At 40.8% G+C, this 25,120-nt stretch overlaps 2 protein-coding genes across 4 annotated transcripts; one reads left to right on the top strand and one right to left on the bottom strand.

Annotated features, from left to right (window-relative positions):
* The first annotated feature begins 479 nt into the window (after positions 1–479).
* On the top strand, positions 480–4,994 carry LOC140878084 (uncharacterized). Its single transcript, XM_073281687.1, has 3 exons — positions 480–3,926; positions 4,011–4,106; positions 4,152–4,994. Exons 1-3 carry the CDS (start codon positions 480–482, stop codon positions 4,992–4,994), a joined length of 4,386 nt encoding a protein of 1,461 aa, XP_073137788.1.
* Positions 4,995–20,557: 15,563 nt separating this feature from the next.
* Positions 20,558–24,362, bottom strand: LOC140881342 (KH domain-containing protein At3g08620). Of its 3 annotated transcripts, none has more exons than XM_073286575.1 (8): positions 24,145–24,362; positions 23,796–23,901; positions 23,621–23,709; positions 22,665–22,816; positions 21,885–21,998; positions 21,642–21,758; positions 21,315–21,458; positions 20,558–20,977 (listed from the first exon to the last, which is right to left on the bottom strand). In XM_073286575.1, exons 2-8 carry the CDS (start codon positions 23,873–23,875, stop codon positions 20,831–20,833), a joined length of 843 nt encoding a protein of 280 aa, XP_073142676.1. In that variant the 5' UTR covers positions 23,876–23,901; positions 24,145–24,362; the 3' UTR covers positions 20,558–20,830. The 3 variants fall into 3 exon arrangements, with proteins under 3 accessions (XP_073142676.1, XP_073142677.1, XP_073142678.1); XM_073286576.1 differs by having other exon boundaries at positions 24,156–24,362; XM_073286577.1 differs by lacking the exon at positions 24,145–24,362 and having other exon boundaries at positions 20,842–20,977; positions 21,254–21,458; positions 23,796–23,991.
* Between the last annotated feature and the right edge of the window lie 758 nt (positions 24,363–25,120).

Raw genomic sequence — 25,120 nt, 5'->3', positions numbered from 1 at the left:
GGGCATGATCCCCACGATTATCATAAACCCGAGCTTTCCGTGTTCATCGTACGTGACAGGCAAACGTGGGCAACTACCGCACCCACGATCCAGATCGTGGCCACTACCCTGGAATTGCGGAGTGACACTCTCACTCCAAGGCCTATAAATACCTGGTCACAGATATTTGTAGAGGTATGTTCATCTAAACTTCCAAAGCACTATACTCATTTCTCTAAAAAGCTCACTCTATTTCTAAGTCTAACTTAAGCATCGGAGTGGCCCCGCCGAAAAACCCTCCGGCGCCCCACTAACGTGTTTTTATTCCCTTCCTTGGTGTGCAGATCATCTTGATTAAGGAAGGACAGCTCATATATTACCTCCATTAGCCCGGTCACCACGTCAGGCCCACTTCACTATCCTGATAGCCCGGGCCCTGGTTTTACAAAACCATCATCATTGGCGCCGTCTGTGGGAAAGCTTGTTCTATAGACGTAGATATGGCTTCTCATGATCAAACATCACCTGGAGACCACCAGCCAGGACGGAATATTACCATTCCCGTGGAGCAGTTCGAATCATATGTCCAAGATGTGATACGGAAGTCGTTGATAGCTGCAAAGCAGCCACAATCAAAGGACATAACAGTGGAGGAAGAAGGGAATCAGGGTAATCCAAACCCTACTGCCCAGGTTCGAGAAGGAGAAGAAGAAGAAAGCTCTTGGATGCACTCAATACAACCGTCCATGGCGGATGAGTTGCATGAACTCAGGAGGAAGGTACAGAAGTTGGAGGAGGGGGGTTCCAAAATGGCTTGCCCTATCAAAATTCCGGGTTGCCCTTTTTCACAGGAGGTGATAGAGGAACCCTTGCCACTGAATTACAAGTCGGCAAAAATCCGGGAGTACGATGGGAGCACAGACCCAGAGGAGCACCTGGCTCGGTTTGAAAATGTAGCCATGTTACATTGCTATGGAGATAAGATCAAATGCAAAGTCTTCCTAACCACTTTGGTGGATTCTGCCCAAAGATGGTTTGAGAAGTTGGAGCCCCAGAGTGTTCAATCCTTTGCAGAATTCAAGCAAGTATTTTTGCAGCACTTCGGCAGTAGCAAGAGGTATAGGAAAACTGCCTATAGCCTCTTTGAAGCAAAGCAGTCAGGAGAGGAGTCTCTACGAACCTATATCAAAAGGTTTAACAAAATTGCTTTGGAGGTCCCGACTTGTGCCCAGGAGACCAAGATCACGGCTTTCACTCAAGGTCTTCGGGAAGGGGAATTTTTCAAATCACTAGTGAAAAAAGTACCTCGGACCTTCGAAGATTTTCTGGCTCGGGCTGAAAAATACATTAACATGGAGGAAGCTCAGAGGCAGAAAAAGGAGGTGGCCCGACGGGAGGGAGGCCGGGAACAAGGAAGAAGTAGAGAGAACCATGATCACATGGGGCGATTGTCCCGGTATGCTCCACACCGAGGGACCCGAGATAAGGCTGTTCATATGTGTGAAGAAAGGGTGGACACGCAGGCCCCTGTTTCTAAGGAGAAGCTCTGGAAGTACTGTGCACTTCATCAAGAGTGCACTCATGACACTAGTGAGTGCCGAACTCTGCAGCAAAGACACCAACTGCCTTATGTCAGAGATTGTAGGCCGGTCCCAAAAAAGCCTCGAAGCGTGCCTTGGCTTCGGGGGTCACAGACATCGATTCCTCCCCGGGATGCCACCAGCTCTCGGGAAAAAGGGAAACAAGAAATGGATCATGCAAAAAAAGACAAAACATCTGGAGACGGGCCAGCCAAAGGTATCATTAACATGATATCGGGAGGATCTACGGACGGAGATTCCAACCGGGCTAGGAAGGCCTGGAGTCGGAGGGAAAGTTTAGGGGTGGAGGAAGGAAGGCAGGGTGCGGGGCCAATCATCACATTTGGACCCCAAGACCTGGAGGGAGTAAACTTACCACATAATGACGCCTTGCTTATACAAGCTCGGATCGCCAATTATGATGTTCGAAGGGTGTTCGTTGACTCGGAAAGCTCAGTAAATGTCCTTTTTCAAGAAGCATTCGAGCAGATGGATTTGCAGGGTTATGAGTTGAGCCCGGTAAAAATCGCCTTGTATGGTTTTGCCGGGCACACCATCCAACCCCAAGGGAAAATGTTGCTGCCCATCACCTTGGGATCAGGAGATGAGAAGAGGACGGTCATGACAAGATTCACATTAGTGGAAGCATCTTCTTTCTATAATGTCATCTTGGTTAGGCCGGCTATGAACTCTTTCAAAGCCGTAGCCTCAGCTTACCATCAAAAGATCAAATTCCCAGTGGGAGATAAGGTCGGAGAAGTCCGAGGAGATCAGCCTTCCTCTCGAAAATGCTATGCCGAGACAGTGAAGATAGATTACAAGAGGGCAAGACAGAATGGAAAGGAAGGAGCCTTGGGGGGAAGAGAAGTATGTTCTGTGGAGGAATCTAAAAGCGAGTATGAAGAGGTAGAGATAGAGCTCGGGCAAACAGGGAAGTCTGTTAAAATAGCCCGGGATTTAGACGCATGGTTGATTGAAGCATTGAGAGGCTGCCTCATTCAGAATAAGGATGTGTTCGCCTGGGCTCAGGGTGATTTGGTGGGAGTTTCATCTCAGGTGGCAGAACACAAACTAAACATCAGCCCGGGTTCCCGACCTGTCTTACAAAAGAAGTGGCATTTTGGGGCCAAGAAGGATAAAGTGATAGCGGAGCAGGTTCAAGAGCTACTGCGGGCCGGGCACATCAAGGAAATACAATTTCCTACTTGGTTGTCCAATGTAGTGCTAGTACCAAAGGCTACTGGGAAGTGGAGAATGTGTGTGGATTTCCGAGATTTAAATAAAGCATGTCCCAAGAATTGCTATCCTTTACCCCGAATTGACCAGTTGGTGGACTCCACATCCGGGTGTGAGTTGCTGAGCTTCATGAATGCATACCAGGGCTATCATCAAATTCCTTTAGCCCTGGAAGATCAAGACAAAGTCAGCTATGTCACCTCGGGAGGTACTTTCTGCTACATAGTAATGCCATTTGGTTTGAAAAATGCAGGAGCTACGTATCAGCGGATGATGGACAGAGTGTTCCGGGAACAGGTGGGTCGAAATGTGGAGGTATATGTGGATGATATATTGGTGAAGTCCAGGACCCGGGATAGTTTCTTACCCGACTTGGAGGAAACCTTTGCGACAGTTCGGCGGAATGGGATCAAATTGAACCCGGCCAAGTGTATGTTTGGGGTGAAAAGTGGCAAGTTTCTGGGGTTCATGGTAACTGAACGTGGGATAGAAGTCAACCCTGAAAAAGTGAAGCTGTTGCGGGAAATGCCTTCACCAACATCTATTAAGGAGGTACAGCGATTAACCGGCCGGATTACAGCCCTGGCTCGGTTTATAGCTCGATCAGCTCATCGCAGCTATCATTTTTTCCAAGTGTTGCGTAAAGCCCAGAGGTTTGGCTGGACTGAGCAATGCGAGCAGGCCTTTCAGGAGTTGAAGGAGCATCTGGCTAGCTTGCCTATCTTGGTTAAGCCGGAACCAGGAGAACGATTGTGGATATATCTGTCCACTACAGAAAAGGCGGTCAACACTGTCTTGATAAAAGAGGAAAAGGGAGATCAGAGGCCTGTGTACTACGTCAGCCATGCTTTGAAGGGGGCGGAAGTTAGATATACGGAGATTGAGAAGATGGCCTTGGCTCTAGTAATAACGGCCCGGAAATTGAGACCTTATTTCTTGTCTCACCCGATAACTGTTCTTACTAATAGCCTCCTGGGGCGCATTATGACTCACCCAGATGCCTCGGGGAGGCTTGTGAAATGGTCGGTGGAATTGGGAGAGTATGATATTGAGTACCAGCCGCGTAAGACCATCAAAGCCCAGGCTTTATCTGATTTTTTGACAGAGGTGGCCACTTTTGGCCAAGAGGAAGTATAGAGGGTTTTTGTAGATGGAGCAAGTGGTGTTGGAGGCAGTGGTGTGGGGATCATCCTGATCTCACCTGCCCAAGAGAAGATTGAGATAGCCGTGAAGCTAGACTTCCAGGCCTCCAACAACGAAGCTGAATACGAGGCTGTGATAGCTGGGATGCAACGAGCTCGGGAAGTCGTGGTAAGTCATATCATAATTTATTCTGACTCTCAGTTGGTTGTTCAGCAAGTAAACAAAACCTTCTGTACCCGAGAGGAGAAATTGATAAAATATTGTAAGATGATTGAAGAGCTCGGGGCCAGTTTCAACACTTGGAGTATAGAGCAGATACCCCGGGAAGAAAATATGGAAGCAGACGCCTTGGCTAAAAGAGCGGCCATTGGGGAAGGTGATAGTAGAGAATCCCTTATGCAAAGGAAAACGGTGGCTGTCATAGAAGCCCGGGAGCCGGTCCTCCAAGAAAACACATGGAAGGCCCCGATTGTCAAGTACCTAACTCAGGAGAATCTTCCGGAGGACAAAGGACGAGCCCGGATCATACGAAGACAGGCAGCCAGGTTTGCTATCTTGGGAGGAAGCCTGTATAGGCGTTCCTACCAGGGCCCTTTGCTCAAATGTTTGGGGGAAGGGGAAACCGAATATGTCTTGCGGGAAGTGCACGAGGGATGTTGTGGAAACCATGGAGGGTCTATGAGTCTGGTCCGAAGGGTGTTGCTGTCAGGATACTGGTGGCCCACTTTGCAGGCAGACGCATCCAAGATTGCCCGGTCTTGTGAAGGATGCCAGAGGTTCGGCAATATACAGCATAGCCCGGCAAGCAACTTGAATCCGATATGGGCATCCTGCCCCTTTGATCAATGGGGTCTGGGCATAGTGGGACCTTTTCCACTAGCCCGGGCACAGAAGAAGTTCTTGTTGGTAGTTGTTGATTATTTTTCCAAGTGGGTGGAGGCAGAGCCTTTGGCGAAAATAACAGAGGCCGAGGTGATGAAGTTTTTATGGAAAAGCATAGTATGTCGATTTGGGCTACCGAGAAAGCTGGTCTCGGATAATGGCAGGCAATTTTAGGGGCAAAAATTGGCAGACTGGTGTGCCGAGATGGGCATTAAGCAGGTTTTCACCTCGGTCGCCTATCCTCAAAGTAACGGCCAAACAAAGGTAACCAATCGTACTATTCTTCGATCTTTACAGGCGCGATTGCATGGAATGGGGAAAGATTGGGTTGAAGAGATCCCGAGTGTGTTATGGGCCTATCGCACCACTCCACATACTGCAACACAAGAATCACCTTTTAGCCTAGTATATGGTTCGGAGGCTATTTTGCCAGTAGAGATCGGACAGCCTTCAGCTCGGATTAAAGCATATGAGGACACAGACGAAGGAGCCCGGGCACAAGAATTGGATCTCATTGAAGAGCGAAGGGAGAAGGCGGCTCGTAGAATGGAGGCCTACAGAGCTCGGGTGATGAGAGCCTATAATCAGAAGGTCAGACCTCGGGAATTCCAAGAAGGAGAATTTGTGTTGAAAAGAGTTAATCCAGTAGGGGAAGTAGGGAAGCTAGATGCCCGATGGGAGGGACCATATAAGCTTATCAGAAAAGTCGGTGCTAATACTTGGTACCTACAAGACGGCCAGGGACGCCCCCTCAAGCGACCATGGAATGCTTTACATTTGAAGAAGTATTTTGTGTAATGTTTTGTATTCAATGTTTTATTAATGAAGGAGTTTTATCATGAAAAAAGGATTTCCATTATATAAGCCCGGGAGGTACCAGGCCCCGGCACCCATCTTAAGCCCAAGGCATATATAAGTCCTTGGCATTATATAAGCCCGGGAGGTTCCAGGCCCCGGCACCCATCTTAAGCCCAAGGCATATATAAGCCCTTGGCATTATATAAGCCCGGGAGGTTCCAGGCCCCGGCACCCATCATAAGCCCAAGGCATATATAAGCCTTTGGCATTATATAAGCCCGGGAGATTCTAGGCCCCGGCACCCATCTTAAGCCCAAGGCATATATAAGCCCTTGGCATTATATAAGCCCGCGAGGTACCAGGCCCCGGCACCCATCTTAAGCCCAAGGCATATATAAACCCTTGGCATTATATAAGCCTGGGAGGTTCCAGGCCCCGGCACCCATCTTAAGCCCAAGGCATATATAAGTCCTTGGCATTATATAAGCCCGGGAGGTTCCAGGCCCCGGCACCCATCATAAGCCCAAGGCATATATAAGTCTTTGGCATTATATTAGCCCGGGAGGTACCAGGCCCCGGCACCCATCTTAAGCCCAAGGCATATATAAGCCCGGGAGGTTTCAGGCCCCAGCACCCATCATAAGCCCAAGGCATATATAAGCCCTTGGCATTATATAAGCCCGGGAGGTACCAGGCCCCGGAACCCATCTTAAGCCCAAGGCATATATAAGCCCTTGGCATTATATAAACCCGGGAGGTTCCAGGCCCCGGCACCCATCATAAGCCCTTGGCATTATATAAGCCCGGGAGATTCCAGGCCCCGGCACCCATCTTAAGCCCAAGGCATATATAAGCCCTTGTCATTATATAAGCCCGGGAGGTACCAGGCGCCGACACCCATCTTAAGCCCAAGGTATATATAAGCCCTTGACATTATATAAGCCCGGGAGGTTCCAGGCCCCGACACCCATCTTAAGCCCAAGGCATATATAAGCCCTTGGCATTATATAAGCCCGGGAGGTTCCAGGCCCCGGCACCCATCATAAGCCCAAGACATATATAAGCCCTTGGCATTATATAATCCCGGGAGGTACCAGGCCCCGACACCCATCTTAAGCCCAAGGCATATATAAGCCCTTGGCATTATATAAACCCAAGAGGTTCCAGGCCCCGGCACCCATCATAAGCCCAAGGCATATATAAGCCCTTGGCATTATATAAGCCCGGGAGGTACCAGGCCCCGACACCCATCTTAAGCCCAAGGCATATATAAGCCCTTGGCATTATATAAACCCGGGAGGTTCCATGCCCCGGCACCCATCTTAAGCCCAAGGCATATATAAGCCCTTGGCATTACCTACTCTTTTATTTATATATAAGGCATTAAATAATGGATAACAAGAACAGATGAGTTACATTGACAAAGGATTACGAGAGGAGGGGCTCCTACGGCCCAATTACAAATAATAATTCAAAGTACGGGGTTATTAGAGGGATCGGCATCTGCAGTTGTCTGAGTCGGGGCAGCCTTCGCATTTTCAGCTCCTTGGGTGGCGGGGAGGGAGTCGATGGCCTTATCCAAGTCGGGAAAATCTCTCTTGTCAGAAAACCATAGGCCAGCTTCCTCGAATTGATCTCGGCATTTGTAAAATCCGACCTGGAAAAAGGTGTACGATCTGTCCACCACTGCCTCTTGAAACTCAGCAGAAGATAGGAAAGTTGTTTTGAGCTCTTCTTCTGACTTCAGGCGAGTTTCCAGAGCTGACACTGCTTTCTCCGCTTTATCCCTCGCATTGGCCGCTTCATCTTGAGCCTCTGCAGCTCGGTTCTCAGCCGCCCTCAACTCAGTCGTAGTGGTGGCTAGAGCATCTCGAGCCTGCCCTAGATCATCTTCAGAGCGGGCACGGTCTAGCTGAGCAGAGTGAAGACCTTGCTCGGCTGCCTCCAGGGCCGAACGGATGCTAGACGCCGCTTGATCATGACTTTGTTGTGCCATCATCAAGTCCTGTTCCAGTTTTTTGATCAACTCCGCGGCAGCCCGAGACTTCTCAGCCTCTACGTGTGCCCGATCAGTCTCAATCCGATCAAATTTGGTCGCGTCTTCATAGCTGTCCACCAACATATGCAGTCCCTGAAAGCAGAGGTATTAGAAATAGAAAACAGAACACGTTTGAGGCTAGGAGAAGTAAACTTACGGATATAACCCGGTTGGTGCCCTCGAAATACTTCACGTTCGGGTTTTGGTTGTAGAGGTGGAGCTGCTCTGCAGAAGTCAAGAGGTCCTTCAGCATCCGTACTCCCCGGCCAGAGGCCCCGGCTTGGAATATATTTTCCCTTGCACCAAAGGGACTAGATCCCTGGACAGCCTGGTAGAAGGGAGCCAAGGGGGGGAAAGAGGGAGAGGAAGGAGCCACCTCTTCTGGGTCACTAAGTATGACCATTTCTGGCTCCTCTATGGCCTTCCTCTTCCGCGTCAAAGGAGATGAGGGACCGGCAGCAGAAGGAGCCTGATCATTCGTCACCCCTGCCTCCACAGATGGAACTGGCAAGGGAACAGCAGAAGGTGAAGGAGCGGAGACCTCGGGGGTGACAACGGCAGTGGCAGCCTCCTGACCTAGGGCTTGTTGAGCCCTGCGTTCCTCCGCTAGTTGAAGGACTCGGGTCTTTCTAGCTGCCTCTGCAGCCCTGGCTTCTTAATTTTCCCGGGCAGCTGCCTTCTCGGCTGCCTGTTTCTGAGCAAAGGCCTGCTTCATCAGTCGAGATTTTTTCTTCTTAGGCAGGGCTCGGGATGCTGCGCAAAAATGATAAAAATCGGTACATTAGAAACAGCATGTAAGAGAATCAAATACATGGTAACAGTAAAGCATACCAGAGACTGGGGCCGAGTCATCATATTCATCAATAATCCGGTCAACCGGATCCGTTACCCGGGCACCCAGCCCATAGTCATTCAAACTTTTTTCCTCCAGGAGAGGGGCTGAAGGAAACTTCTGATTTTCCACTAGCTCTTGGGATCGGAGGTAGGGTTCCTCCAACTTATAATTTTTAGGGAGCTCGGGCTGAAGAGGAAGGGCTGTCAAGAATTGGGTAGGTCTGGTTCGGGCACCAAGGAGTTGAATATAAAAGAATCTTTCTTTCCATCCCTTTCAAGAGGAAGGGGTATCATCTAAAAACCGGGCATTCTGCCGGGCATTCAAAGAGAAAGCCATATCAGTGAAACGGCAGGCATAATAGTAGTGAAAGATGAGAGGGGTGATGGCTAAGTTGTTCGCTTTGAAAAGAACGTAAGTGGCAGCCATCATACGGAAGGCATTGGGATGAAATTGGTTCAAGGGAACCTTGTAAAAAGAAGCAATTTTGTAATAAAAGGGATGAATAGGGAAACGAAGCCCATTCCTGAGTTGTTCCCTGAAGAAGGTATAGAACCCCTTGGGCGGCCGGTCAGCCCGGCCTAGGGGCCCCGGAATGAGAATATAGTACGCAGGAGGAATGTTACCCATAAGCCTAAGTTCCTCTATGGATTCCGGGCGTAGGGTACTGGTAAAGTGGGAGAACCAGGGACCTTCGGGGTTTGGTTTGGGCAAAGGAAGGAGAGGCCCAGAGTCGGAGATTTTAGCCTTACCCTTGTCCTTAGAAGGCCCGATTTTAGCCTTCTTCGGACGAGATGAGGAGGGGGCTACTGTGGATTGGACATGGGAGGTAATAGGAGGGGGAGAATCGTGGCGTAAGGCCTCGGATTCTATATCAGAGGAGCCACGAACGTGGGCACCGGAGGTTGAAGATGTGGAATTTGACATGTTCAAGGGACAAGGAAACTTTAAGTTAAGATAGACAGAAAACTTACAGAAGAAAGCAAGCTTGCTACGCGGAGTCGCCGGAGCCGGAGAAGCTTAGAAGCAGGGAAGGAATACGTGAACAGGGAAAGTAAAGAAAAAGTGAAGAAAGGGGTTTAGTATTTATAGGCGAAGAGCTTTAATTCTGGCCGTAGATGAAAAGATGATCGAAGGGTAAGGGTGACCTTGGGAAGTTGAATCGGGCAGCGTAATGATGACGCGGGCAGTCGAAAGGACAGGTAACGTCCTCTGACACCTGCCCGTCTTTTCAAATTCTAGGGTAAACGTCAGCCCTATAACTTTCGGACATTAATGGGGGATACCCCAGGAAGGCCGTGGTAGCAAGGCCTTGAATAGCCAGGGGCAGGGCTGTAAGTCAGGACAGCGAGTAAGACTCTAGCCCGGCTATTTTTGGGATGAGTAGTGATGCCCCGGGGGGCAGGGACATAAAGAGTCAGGGATTACAGGGTTATATTAAAGCAAGGGTGGCGGGACTGTAAGTCAGGACAGCGGGTAAGACTCTAGCCCGACTATTTTTGGGATGAGTAGTGATGCCCCGGTAAGCCAGGGGGGCAGGGCCACGAATGCCCCGGAGTGGCAGGGCCGTATTAAGGCAGGCCAGGAGCCTCAGAAGCCCGGAAAACCAGGTCTGCAGGACTTAGATAAGGCCCATGTTTTAGGGGCATGATCCCCACGATTATCATAAACCCGAGCTTTCCGGGTTCATCGTACGTGACAGGCAAACGTGGGCAACTACCACACCCACGATCCAGATCGTGGCCACTACCCTGGAATTGCGGAGTGACACTCTCACTTCAAGGCCTATAAATACCTGGTCACAGATATTTGTAGAGATATGTTCATCTAAACTTCCAAAGCACTATACTCATTTCTCTAAAAAGCCCACTCTATTTCTAAGTCTAACTTAAGCATCGGAGTGGCCCCGCCGGAAACCCCTCCGGCGCCCCACTAACGTGCTTTTTATTCCCTTCCTTGGTGTGCAGATCATCTTGATTAAGGAAGGACAGCTCATATATTACCTCCATTAGCCCGGTCACCACGTCAGGCCCACTTCACTATCCTGATAGCCCGGGCCCTGGTTTTACAAAACCATCATCAGAAAATATAAAATTAAATATACATATACGTATACGTGTATATATACAATGCATGTGGTAAAGAAATAAAAAAAAATTGACAAATATGTTATAGCAAATAATTTGATTGTCCTTGAACAAAATTTCAGATTTCAAAATTCACCAAAGCCAACAAGACAAGATTTAGACAAAAATAACATTTTCTCATATATTTATTTTAAATGATCAATGAATTATAAATACATGACTCTAAAAGTTGCTTAAACTTTTTCTTCAAATAAATAAAGTTGCTTAAAATTTTATGTAATATCATTGTAATTCGTAGATGAATAAAAGCAAATACTTAGTTCAAAAGCTTCCTGGGTTGTTGTAGGGTTTGGTGGAGACCATTATGTACTTTGTTCATGACTTTATTACTGACGTACATATTTTCAATTTGTTTTTTTTATGATGTGAAAATCCGCATTCACTACTTTTCGATGCGCACTGGGTAAAATCTCGTACTAATGCAATAGCCTGCAAACTACGTTAGCCAGATAAAAACTACACTAGGCAAGCCCTGTGTGACAGGCTAGTTCAAGAAAGTGTTGGTATGGAATTGAACTTCTGACATATGGTCAAGAGTTTACCCACTAACTTGAATACCCCCTTGAGAGCAGATCAAGTTTAATCTTGTACGAGTCTTCATACCATCTTTATATTTCATGTCTTGTTTCTTTGTATTCGAGGAGAGCTTTTGTACAAGTCATGTGAATACAAGAAGCTATGAATTGGCTGGTTTTGTCTATGCTATCTCATTCGGGTAGTGCCCGAATGGGTTTTCAACGGTCCATTTTTTTTAGCATTTGATTTGATCTCATTTGAAATTAGATAATCTCAAATGCAAAAACAAAAAACAAAAAAAAAGGTCATTGGATGCAGCGTTGAACACAAAAGTAGAATCCGATGATCTCCTTGTCATTGAAGCTCTTATCGCACATAAGTCAAGTTCTAGTTGAGATTTTGATGACTGCAAAAACAGTTTTATTCACTGCTTTTCATTTTCTTGAATCGATCGACAAATCAAACTGTCTATGCTCTTGTTGAAAAAAGTTGTTATGGTCCTTGTAGGATGAGTTTCTTTCAATCATACTTTAATTGTTGATGTAATTGCCTAATTTGATATAATAAAAATCTCATGTTTATTATTATATTATTATTTATTATAAAAAGAAAAGACACGTTACCCATTGGAAAAAACATATCTATTACTAGAGTGTTGCAGTTGTTGCTACTTATTAAGGGCATTTGTAGTCATAAACCTGCACAAGGAGTTTATGCTCTGCCACGTCACTTTCATATCAAAAGTTAAAAATTTCATATATTTTTAAAGGATAGTGTTACATGTACACTGAATGTTACACATAAAATTACACATTCCACTTGAAATTACATAATCATGTAATTTCAAGTAAAATGTGTAATCCAACGTTTAACACTCTGTGTACATGTAGCATTACCCATTTTTAAAACATATCTTCATTATCATAAACCTCTTCAACTATATTTTTATGGGTCTCACTATCAACTAACTATCTTCAACTATCTTTTTTTATTCCAAATTTATTTTTTATTTATAATTTAATTTGTATATATTATTAATTCATATGTTCAATTAAAAATTTATGATATACTAAAAAATTATAAAAATTAGTATGTACTGACTAGTTCGGATCATGTGAAATTTATTTTAATGAAAATTAAATTACATGAACTAAGAAAATAACATTATATAAAAGAGCAAATTGGTGATAAATCCCCAAACCCAAACTTGACTTTGGCCTAACTCCCTACCCATAAGATTCTTTGCAATAGCTCCCTAGGACCACAAAACTTGAATATTTAATTGTTTAATTCTTGTACTAGATTTATGCTTTTTTATGCTTAAAATCTAAAGACTTTATACTAAAATCTGAAGATTTTGTGCTTATTCATGGTACAAAGAATTATCCGTAAAAATGGTATCAAAGCCTTAGGTTAATTATTCAGACATAATATTATTCGATAATTCATGTTTTTCTTTGTTGAGGAGAAGATTTTTTTAAAAAAAAAGATGACTTCAAACGAAGGTTTGAATCAAGAGGATTTTATTCATATGAAATCCTATAAATAATTTAATCTATTCACAATAGATTACTTACAACAGGTTGTGATTAATGCTCTTAATTTTGAAGAGATAAAGAAAAATGATTTCTAACTCTCAATTTTTAGAGATTACCCCAGATTCCTCTAAACTATCTGGAGATCTTAGAGAAATTCAAAAGACGGTACAATATTACAGCAATCAGCTGTATGAAATACCTCGGCAAATTGAAAAAATCCTTAAGAAACAAGAAGAAATTCTTGGAAACCTAAAAGATCTTCATAATAAAATCATAAATCTAGAACACACTTCGGGTTCTAGAAAAGGAAATACAGGAGGAAGGTTACCACTCTCATTTGGTACCGAACCTTTGTTACATCAGAAAGGTAAAACCAAAATGGTCCAAAAACCTTTAACCAATGATGAAATGATGATTAATCTTATAAAAATAGTATCAGAGAAAAACACTATCTGATGACTACTTTAGAAAAATTAAATCTCGAGGATCTACAAGATCTTGCGGATTCTTTTGCGAATCTCAAAGTAGTAGATCTAAAAATGAATTCCCCTGAGGGTGAACAACCCATAGGAAATCCCCCAAGATATGTGGTTAAAACAGAAGAACCACATAGTGAGTTCCAGGTTGGAGAAAATTCACATCCAGCAGGAACCAGATCAAGAAGGAGTAAAATCCAACTCCATCAAACTCCTTACGGAAAAACTGTTTTAGATCCAATACATCCTTACGGGGTTATGTTAAACCTTGATGTTTTGGACTTAAAAAACAGAGAAGATCTTATAGATGATTGGACGTCAGCTATAAGAATAGCAGCAGGGACATTAGATCTCAATAAAGAAGGATTCATTAAACTTCTAGAAATGAGTCTAATGGGATCTGTTAAGATCGCATGGGAGATGACTATGCCAGAAACTAAGGAATCAATCTTAGCAGGAGAATCCCTCAGCGAGATTGGAGAAAGAATGACCACCCTATTTAAAGCACAATTCATAGGGGTAGACTATTTTAATAATTAAGATACAGAGAAAAAAAGAAGATATACTCAAGCTCTTTATAGCCTCGAGTTACATGATATCTGCTTAGTTGATGAATACATTATGTTATTCACTAAATACAGATGGAATTCAGGAGTCGAGAAAAATATAGTTATTCAGCTATTTTTTGCAAAAATGCCAAGTCCCTGGAGAGAAATGCTGATTAAAGAATATGTTCCAGGCAATCTTGATACATTGGCAAGACGTGCCTCCTTTTTGAAAGGAAAATTAGCAGAATGGTGTCATATGGCAGCATTACAGAAGAACTACAAGAAAATAAGGGGTATAGATAAGCGTACATCTTTGTGTTGTAGAGAAAATGATCTTCCAACGATCATTGGAAACAGATCACAGGGATTTAAAAAGAAGAAATTCAGAAATAATCCCTATAATAAAAGAATGAAAAGTTCTTGGAAACCAAGAACATTTTGGTCCAAACAAAAGGCCAGATCCTATAGATCAGGTAGAAGAAGTGGACCTACAAGAACATCCCCAGCAACAGGCTCATCACAAAGCAGGGAAAGAACACCATCAAGAAGAACTTTCGGAAGAACTCATACAAGAGCAAGTGAAAGTTTCAAGGATTGCAACTGCTGGACATGTGGAGCAAGAGGACATATATCTATAAATTGTCCAGAAAACGAGAAAAAAGGAGTTAAACTCTTTGAAGCAACACCAAATATGGATGATGCGGTCTTCTTTCAAGATCTAGTCTAAGTATATCAATTTGAGGATATCCCCTCAGATGAAATCATATACGAAGAAGAGATATTTTTTAGTCGAGAAGTTTCTGAAGATGAATCAGAATCAGAATCAGAGTAAAGAGGAAGTGTTTCGCCATGAAACACATGAAAGTTTGGCTGGGTTCTTTAGTCAAACCACGATATCTCATAATATGGTCCAAAGGATTATGAGAGAAAATCCAACATTACAGAAGTACCAAGGATTTTCGGCAGGACAAGTTGAAAGAGTCTTAGGAAACCTAGGGCTAAGACAAAGAAGACATAATTTGATTTATAAGGTATCCAGAAGGGAAATGGCGATCCCTATGGAACTAACCAGTAATCAAATTGAAATGCAGTTAATTTCCTTTGAAGAAATTCGAGAAGAATTACAAAAATTAAAAGCAGAAGTAGCAAAGACAATGTCTTGGATTCATATTGGAGCAATCCAGATTATGATCAAGGCTACTTTTAAAGAGGAAATAGATTCACCCATAGATATCGTAGTATGCGATAAAAGAATGGGGAATATACAAGATGCGGTTCTAGGAACTATCTCGGGAAATTTATGTGCAGGAAAAATTGTGAAAGTTATTTATCAAAGAATAGCCTACAATTTAGCTGATAGAGAATTTAGTCGAGCCTTGACTTTGCATCAAAACTTCAAGGAAAAAAGACTAATGAAGGAAGGTAATATGCCATATTCTATTACGTATCAAATTTCATATGTTCTTTCTAATACTTACCATTCTGAATTATTTATTAGAAATGAGTTCATTGAAATTCCAGAGATATTTGGGAAAGTTGCTCAAGCAATATATCCGAAAAGAATCGAGTTTCCTTTAATTCAGGAAACAGACATTCAAATTCAAGACAGACCGGTTCTATACAGAGACCTTAAAATAGAACCCCGAAGGTTATCTTTCCAAGGAGACAGAATGACAAGCAGGAGATGGGACAAATCTCCTACTCAAGAAATTTCACCAAAAGAAAAAGAGTTTTCTATAATAGGAAAAATTAGATCTCCAGAATGATGGAAAAAAGTGAAAATAGTATTCGAAATTACAAGTCATCAGAACTTGTTCCTTTGTAACTCGATTTACTATTTGGAACAACAGGAAAAAGGAACATACCTAGGAGTGATAAATATTGGAGAATTGGAAGTTCAAATCTGGGGAATTCCAGGAAAAGAAATAGATCAACTCATTCTTGGTCTAGAATTCCTGGAGGACCATAAACCATGGAAACGCCTTGAAAAAGGAATAGAGTTCATGGCAAAAGAAAAGACTTGGAGAATTCAATAAGAATTCTACGAAATGAAAAACCAAGAGAATTGGATAAGGGACAATCCCTTAATCAGATTCGAGAACTCTGTTCACAGACAGAGGAAGAAGCAACAGTTGAAATTAGTAAGTCATCAACATGATTTACTAGAACGCATTGAAGAAATAGAAAGGAGTAACCATACTCTACCTTCTGAGGCCTTAGGAAAACTAAAGGTAAATAGTCTTAATCGGATTACTGAGTTACAACACAGTCTGTTAAAAATGGCGGGGCCATTTAGTAATCCCTTTAAAAAATGACAACAAGTCCTTTCTCCATATACATTCCGATAGGGATGTTATATGAACAATATAAGGCTGAATATTTTGCAGCTTATATTGACTCGGGAGCAGGAATTTGTACAACAAAAAGAGGAGTCTTTCCTGAAGAATGTGAAGAGGAATTGCCAAAAATTGCTGGACGAGATTTCTCTCGAAGAATTTTAATTCTTTGCAAAGGAATAAAACAAGCAGAGATCCTTATGGGAGGTGCAGGTCAAACACCTTGGTACAAGGTAAAAACACCACCAATCTATTTCCATGATACAGGAGCTGATATCCTGTTAGGAAATAACTTCTTACAAATGTTTAAGAAGTACACACAAGACAATGAGTCAAGAAGACTTATGTTCACTACAATTTGTGAGCATAAAATTATCGTTCAAAGACTCAAGGTTGCTTTTTATCGACAATTGCCGATAATATTTCGCAGCCAGCGTGGTGATAAAGGACAACTTTTTCACCCAAAAATGAAAGATCCAAGAAGGTTTGGAGAAACCATGTTGAAAATAACAACAGAACAAGAACTCCAAACAGAGGATATGAAGCTTCTCAAGGTAACTCTAAATCACAGAGATATAGAGTTAGAGAATAAAGTATCCCTTGAAGATGTCAAAAAGAGGCTCAAAGAAAGTTACAACGAGCATCCATTGGCATAGTGGGATAGAAATCAACTCAAAGCCAGTCTTACTCTAAAGGAAGGCAAAAAGTATGAATTCGTCAGATATAAGCCTATCCCGATGAACATAACAGATCAAAGGGATATGAGAATAATTATCAAGGAACATTTGGATCTTGGTTTAATCAAAGAAGGAGTTTCACCATATAGCAGCCCAGGTTTTCTGGTTAGAAATCATGGTGAAATAAAAAGAGGAAAACCCAGGCTAGTTATTAACTATCAAGATATTAATAAAATCCTGGAGTTTGATGGGTACTTCATACCGAGTAGAGAACACCTAATTAGCTGTGTACGAAATGCTAGAGTGTTCTTAAAATTTGATTGTAAGTCTGGATTTTACCAGATTCGAATGGAAGAAGGAAGTAAGAAATTCACAGCCTTCTCTACTCCACAAGAACACTATATTTGGGAAGTTATGCCTATGGGATTAGCTAATGCACCCCAGATATTTCAAAGAAAGATGGATAACCTTTTTAAAGATTATTTCAACTTTATGTTTGTTTATATTGATGATATTCTTATAGCATCAAAAAATATAGACAAACACGTTAAACACTTAGAGATTTTCTCTAAAATTTGTAAACAAGAAGGACTGGTTTTATCTGAAAAGAAAGCAGTCATAGCAACGAGGAAAATTGAATTCCTCAGTATTGAGATTGATGAAACTGGAATAATTCTACAACCCCATATTGTGGAAAAGGTAAAGAATTTTCCAGATAAACTCAAAGATGTAAAACAACTCCAGAGTTTTCTTGGAGTAGTTAATTTTGCAGGGATGTTCATTAACAATCTAGCAATGTACAGAAAGGTGTTCAGTCCTTTGTTAAAAAAGGATGCTAGGTTTATATGGACCGATGACCATACTAAAGGGGTAAACCAATTAAAAGAGATATGTAAGAATCTCCCAAAAATGGCTATACCCGTAGATGAAAATGATCTGGTATTATTTACGGATGCCAGCGACGATTGGTGGGCAGCAGTCCTTACCAAGATCACTCCAGATGGGGAAATACCATGCAGATACTGTAGCGGTCTTTTTTCAGAATCTGAGGCCATTAGATGGCATATCAACGAGAAGGAATTTTATGCAGTTAAAAGGGCTTTTGAAAAATGGCCATTATTTTTACTTGCTAAAAAATTCACTCTGAAGGTTGATAACACCCAGGTAAAAGCTTTCCTAAAAAAATAAGATTGAATCTAAACCTGAGAAAGCTAGGTTATTAAGATGGCAAACATTATGTCAAAATTATATTTTTGATATTGTTATTATTAAATCTCATGAAAATATTCTTGCAGATTTCTTAACAAGAGATGGAAGGCAGTGACGTGGATTTCATCATGAAAATGCAGAGGTATCTCAGGGAACACCTTGGGTTGCTTCAAAACGAGTTCAACCAGTTAGCCATTAACGCTGAAATGGCCGGCAGGTTACAACAAACTGATCGTATCAAAGTATCTAATCGAATTACAGGATGTATGCAAGCTCAAACACAACTATGGGCTGCTTGAAGATATGCTAAAACCATTGGTTTTACAAGAACAAGAAATACAACCACCGGTTGTGAAACAAGATGTTGAGGAATCCAAAACTCAAGAAAAAAGTGCTAATCTATCATCAGCCTTTGATGATCTGGATGAAGCAACAATTGATGAGGATAACTCATCAAGTCAACCCTCCGCCTCTGAGGTAAAAGAGGAAGAGATCAATCTTAGGCCCAACACTGACAAGGGCAAATCTAAGATTGATACTAATCCATCTATTATTTCTCCATTCCAGGTTTATCAACAAAGGTGTGAGAAATTGAATACAAGGAGTGAAATCAACCCGAACACTTGCAGGGTTGATGTTGCAGGAATATATCCAAGGGTTTGGCTAAAAAATAATGTCAATCCTAAAGATGTAAAACTCTGGTATGAATTTGGGGCTTTGGCCTCAGTTTATACAACGTCACCAAGCTTCCCGGAGATATCACAGTTACCAAAATGGATCCAGGAAGCAGTCCAAAAAACATGGGCAAATAATGATCATTTGTCCAGAGGAGATGTGCTTGAGTTATACTTTTTTAGTGCAGCTCCAGAACCAACAGTTAAAGGATCACACGAACCCTTTCATTTCATCAAGCTGAGGAGACCTGATATAAACAGTCATAAATTTATCAAGGATCCTAAAACTGAAGAAATACCCTTGGTGTCCACTTTTGGGAAAAATGAGATCTCAACCAGAAGGGCATGTGGTATTTGGGTCAGTCTTACTGAGATGGACAAAGTCAAGTTTCAATTCAAATTTTATCAGAATTCTGTGAATGGATCGTTCCTGTTGAACACAATGACAGGAAAAACTACAGCATTTGCGGAAGAACTCTTCGAAAAGAAGAGAAATCTTTTGTGGAACAGCAAGCTGCCGGGGAGTAAAGAAACTCACCGAAAATTTTGTAACATGGCTCATATTGGACGATGGTCAGAGAATATCTGCCCAGAATGCCCAAATCAGAAGGAGCCAGAATTTGGAAAAACCTTTAGACCCCGAACGGATCGAAAGGATTTTTCCGAGACAAGCAAAGATGGACAAGGACCACCGAAGATGCGTTTTCACAGGGGCCTACTTCAAAAGCAAAAGATGCCCCGACAACAATAAAGCAGGCATGTGATGAGAATAAAGCCAAAAGAAAGTGGCAGGCATGTGATTCCTCCACTAGTAAAAGATGCCATCAATAATGGCATAAAAAATTCCACACAGCTGCCTCTTCCACTAGTAAAAGATGTCATCAATAATGGCATAAAGAAATACAAGACAGCTGTGAGATTCCCTGAAGTTTCTCGGTGAAACGAGTGGAACTACAGCTATAAATACAGGCATTTGAGGAAGCTGAAGATATCGATCATTTCCTTCAGTTTTCTTACAAATAAATTGTTGTAATATTTCTCTTTCTATTGTATTAAGTTTTTTTTTATGTATTTCAAGAACAAGGCTACTATGAGTAGCTAAACAAGTTGTCTTCTCCTCTTTAAAGGAGTTGATTTATGTAATAATATTATGTCTGAATAAATTTCCTAAATCTCTCGTTCTTCATGCTCATATTTTATAATTAAATTTATATATTATACGCCTTAAGGTAGAAAACGAATTAAGGCTGTGCTGGGTGTCGTTGAAGGAGCTTGTGCAGAAACCATCTGTTGCGACTGCGTGGTTGGAGTGTGAGGAGCACTTCGTAAAATTCGACAGGTATGACCCGACGACATTATGGTCAAAGAGGTATTTAAATTTAATTTCGTAATGTTGGACCCTAATCTGAAGTATATCGGCTGAAAACCTTGCGTAACTAATAGTCTTGCATGGCCGAAACTGGTTCGATAGGTATAACAAAGTCACGTACAAAGGATTAGTTTTAATTATATTTTAATTCAAATATGAGGACCACTAGGGAGTGAAAATAAAGAAAAGGATGGGTAGGGAGTTAAGTTAAAAAGAAGTTTGGTAGTGGGAAGTTTAAAATAATTTGCCCAATATAAAATGGTGAAATGAAAACAAAATAAAACAAAATCCAGTTTAAATTTTAAATTAGTTTAGATAAATTAAAAAGTAATTAAAAATAACAAAATAAAAAAAAAATCTTTGGCTGCTGCTGACGCGCGTGTATCAATGGGAGAGTGCAACGCACTCCCCCGGGTCCCTCCTCTTGCAGTTATATAAGTTTTTTTAAAAAACAAAAATTAAACCCGGTCCCAAAATTTTTGAAAAATATATTAAACCTCACCCCTGTAATGGGGGTGGGGTTTTTAAGGGGATTATAAACCTCTTTACAGATGCCCTAATATGATAAAATCCAATTGATGCCATTGAACAAAACGGAAATAACCAAAAAGAATTGACGAAATCATATTACAAAACCAATAAAATCCACTCGAGAACCATTTCCCACTCCTTGTATTGAGTCCGACAACTGAAGTAAATCAAAGAAATAATTTATCGACTGTGAAGATCTTTTTAACGGATTTTCCTATATTTATTATATACTAAAGTTGGGATGTTAACTTGTGTTTAAAAGGGTACTGTAAATCACACACGAGTAAAAAATTCTGACAAACAGCTAACGGATTCGACATCCTAACATCCCGTTTTCGCACGTTTCATACCGATGGTATTGAAAGGTGAGACACTGCCACTTGGTCCAGGGCTCTCCTCTCTTATGTTCGAATTTATCATGGCTAGCTCATGGAGTTGCTGCCTCTTGACAAAATCCTGTGACTCATCCTTCAAGGGAATAAACAAAAGGATAATAAGATTGTGCAAATATAATCTCAGTAGCAACTGAAAGCAAGAACGTGTAGCATATTCTAACTACAAAGAGACCAGTACCGATGGCACTCAATGGTCTAACAAGTAACAAAGACTAGGGTTACAGAATTCACAGTCGTTAGAAGATTCAAGGAGAAATGCTTAGCATTTACTAGTGAATTAAAAGGTTCAGCTATTCAGACTTAGGACTTGCTTTTCGGCAATTTGAAGTATCAGAAAACAGAGAATTACGCAGTGCAGGAGAATAAGTTTCTTTCATAGAAGTATGAAGGGGTCTGTTTCAGATACACACCACTGGCTTCAGCAGTTCCTCAATTATCTCTTGTGCTTGCTGTAGTCTGATATCAACAACGTTGGCAGGTAAATCAGCCTCAATTAGGACATGGAGCGGTTCATTCAGGTGCTCATAACCTGGTCGTCCGCGTAGCTTCTCTTCCTTCAGATTACAAACACCAGCAGAATGTAGTAAACATTTAACCTCAATCAAAAACTCAAATGATGCCAATTAGCAGTAAAGGTGAATTTCTACACTAAGATTACTTCACCACATAATTTGATTCTCTCAAAGAAAAAATGCTATAAACCTCCATCACAAACAGAGGGCGGTACAATATCTTACCTTGTCAGTGTCCTTTATTGAACCATTTCCTCTAATATATACTCGACATCCTGTGGTGGTTTCCACTCTTTTCAATGAATTTCCTCTAGGGCCTAAAAGTCGCCCCACAAAATTGAACTATGAGGCCATAAGATAGGCATTAAGAAGATACTCTAGTGAAGAAAGATGCATGCTGACCCTAAAGAGAGGAATGCACAAACAATGTATTACTGAGTCTCAAGGAAATATCAATCAAAATCATACATTAGGATAGGTGTCAACAGGAATTTCTAGGCGCAAAATTTTTTTGACGGTGTATGCACTAGGACTTGCAGGAGCTCCTTGCCAGTTCATTGTCATACCAGGGGGCCCGTACCTCTGTAACACAGTGGAGAAGTCAATGAAAGTATGTAGTGTGATTAGTTGGCATGTAGTTTGCCCAAGGTAAAATGTAGGTATGATCACAGTGTATTCAACTTCACCTTCAATAAGCCGAAAATAATAGCGAAAATCATAAAATGTTGCTGCTGTATCTTTTACATAACTCCTCTTATTTAATCTTTAATTTGAAATAAATTTAAATCCGGCTGTAAATTGTAATCGCCACAAAAAACTTGTGTCATAAACAATGTAATCCATGAACCCAATTTTTTATATTTTACTTCCATAAATAATTTTCCTAAAGCCGCGTAGTTTAAGTGATTAACTGATTGACCTGATAGTCTACATAATTCAAAGATTTTCAGTATACCACCCATACCGACTGAAAGACTTGTTATGTTTTAATGATTTCCATTTTTGCCTTGTGAACAGAAAGGCCAAAGTGAGCTACTAATAAAACCTTGTGCCAAAATTTTCCATTATAGCAATTTTTGGTGATAACGCAAAGAAAGCACCCCTCCAGATAAAAAAAAAAAGATAACCGGAGAAATCAAAATTAAAAAAAAAAGGAGATAAAGTAGAGCGGCCATGTTTACTTTATAGCCTGTAAGTGCAACACTATTTGTGTACAGAGAGCACATATATTACAAGGAAACCAATTACCTCTTGAGTTAGTCCATTCCAGCCTGCTAGCCCTGTACCACGAGCATTTGATAAAAGGTTTGTAGAAGCCATAGGGCTGGGACTTCTATGTCTTAGCCTCTCGAGTTCTCCGAAGCTGTTATTGGGCATCATCCTAGTAACCCGCAAGATCTCTGCACAAATAAAGAAATTAACATTCAACTGATGATCAAACAGCAGTAAAGATGTTAGAAGACGTTTATTTTTTTCACAAATACTCACTTACATTTAGATTCTAAATGAAAGATTAACAAGCCCTGATATAAACGGCACAACCACACATAAATGATTTTGACGCCCTACATTAGCTTAACCATATTGATGCTATTTACATGTATTAAACAACACATTTAGGCATCATTGATAAAGCAAGTTCCTCTCGAACCTTAATTACATAACCGCACCTAAGCTGAGCTGGAAACTTTATCAATGAAGGTTCTTTATTGTTTATAAAAATAAAAATGGATTGAAACTTACTATGTCCAATTTTTTTTTTGAAATTTACTAATTCAAAACCATATGTTTCATGTAAACTGGGTGGGGGGAAAACAAAAGAAAATAAAAATTTCAAGCTCTTTGCTATTATCTTGCATTATAACAATGGAAAATGGTATTTCCAAAATTGATCAGTGAAAATATCGTGTCGGATAAGTTGAATAACATTTAAAGAAGACTATACCGACAGATTCTAAATGAAACCCACAATAAAAAAAATCATACAGCAACAATATAATCTTTTACTATTATCTTATGACAATGAAAAGGGGTATGAATCGCAGCCCGTGACAGCTTGCAAGAAGTGACACAAAACGATGCAAAAACAACTAGCAACACGGATATCCAGAGCCAACAAGCACATAAAAACAAACGGCTGTCTGCAAAAGGCAAAAAATATCCAGACAAAAAGAAGAAGATCCAATTAATTCACAAAAGATAACCTTGATTCAGGAGTCTGCTACAGATGGGAAGAATTTGTGTGAAAGGACCTATATTTTGATGCTCCGCCAGTAGCTCCGATAAATACCGACTGCTAACACAAAAAGGAGAACCCATATTAATCGGAATCTCTGAAGTAAATTACAAAAAGAACACCAACCAAATATGCAATCAGACCTATCCACATCTGGGATGCTTCTAATCTGAGGAGACACGGTTCTGGATGGGGAGAAGTTGGGATTGTAATGACCCGCCATGTGAAGCTTGCAAATCAAAATTTCAGCTGTTCGGTGTCAACACCCACAATTCAGAAGATTCAAAGATGGCAATGACAAGAAGAGAAGATAGAGATACAAAGACACGGAATACACAACCCTACCCCCCGAAATAACGATTCTGCGAATTAATAATATAATAATACTGTTGATTAATAAAGAGAAAATAGAAAAATAAGGTAGAAAAAGAGCTGTAAGAGGAATTTTAACACGGGGAAAGGGAAAGGAACAGCAAAATCGCCATTTTTCACCTGTGATTTACCTCGGGCTAAGATTTACTCGACTTCAATAATGAAATAGCTTAAAATTTGTAGAAAATTGGCAGTAAAATCCAGTGGAAACTAGAGATTACTCCGTAAAACTTCGATTACTCGCTGTATTTCAAGACCAGATAATTATTGTGGATGATTTGGGAGATCCCACTCGCTGCCAGCCAACCTAGTCTTGCTGGATTGAACGTTGCTGTATAAATAAAATAATATATACACAATGAATGAATGAATCATCAGCTCTGTTATTGTTTTTCCTTTTTATTTTTGCAATCCACGTACACTTATTAATTAGTTATCATTATCTTCGGAAAAAAAAATTGATTAATGGATTAGAAATTAATGATTTCAATTTTATAATAATAAATCATTTGTTGTCAAAATAATAATAAATCATTTAGTTTTTTGGGATAATTTATTTTACCATGAAAATTAACTTAAATTTTTTTTAAGCTCACGGCTTCTGTATCCAACTTAACTTATAAAATAGAAAATATATTGTGTTCGCGGATCAATACCCGTGATATGAATATATCTGATATATATTTTCAATTAAAAATAATATTTTCTCGTGAGTGAAATTGGAGCAAATATTGTGATATTATTTCATATGTGAGTATTTTGTGATTGTGAGAAATATTACTTTTTCATTTTCGATGTCAACTTATCTTATAAAAGTCCTACTCAATCTACAATTAATTATATCTTAAATCATCGGCATGAGTTTCAAAAGCATCACATTATAAAGTCATTTCAAATTTTTATTATCACAAATAACTCCAACTGATTTTTTTGAATTAATACTATAATTTCGAGTAATAATAATAATAAAACATATTAGAAGAGTTGCTCCTTATTTTGTAATCCACTCAACAACTAATAAAATATCATTTTGATAAAAACATGTTTCCTTTTGATCGATGACCATGAGTTTGATTTCTCGATGAACAAAAAAATT

This window comes from Henckelia pumila, chromosome 2 (genome assembly GCF_033568475.1).
Source record: "Henckelia pumila isolate YLH828 chromosome 2, ASM3356847v2, whole genome shotgun sequence".
In the NCBI taxonomy this organism is placed as follows: domain Eukaryota; kingdom Viridiplantae; phylum Streptophyta; class Magnoliopsida; order Lamiales; family Gesneriaceae; genus Henckelia; species Henckelia pumila.
This window is presented reverse-complemented; position numbering and strand designations above follow the sequence as displayed.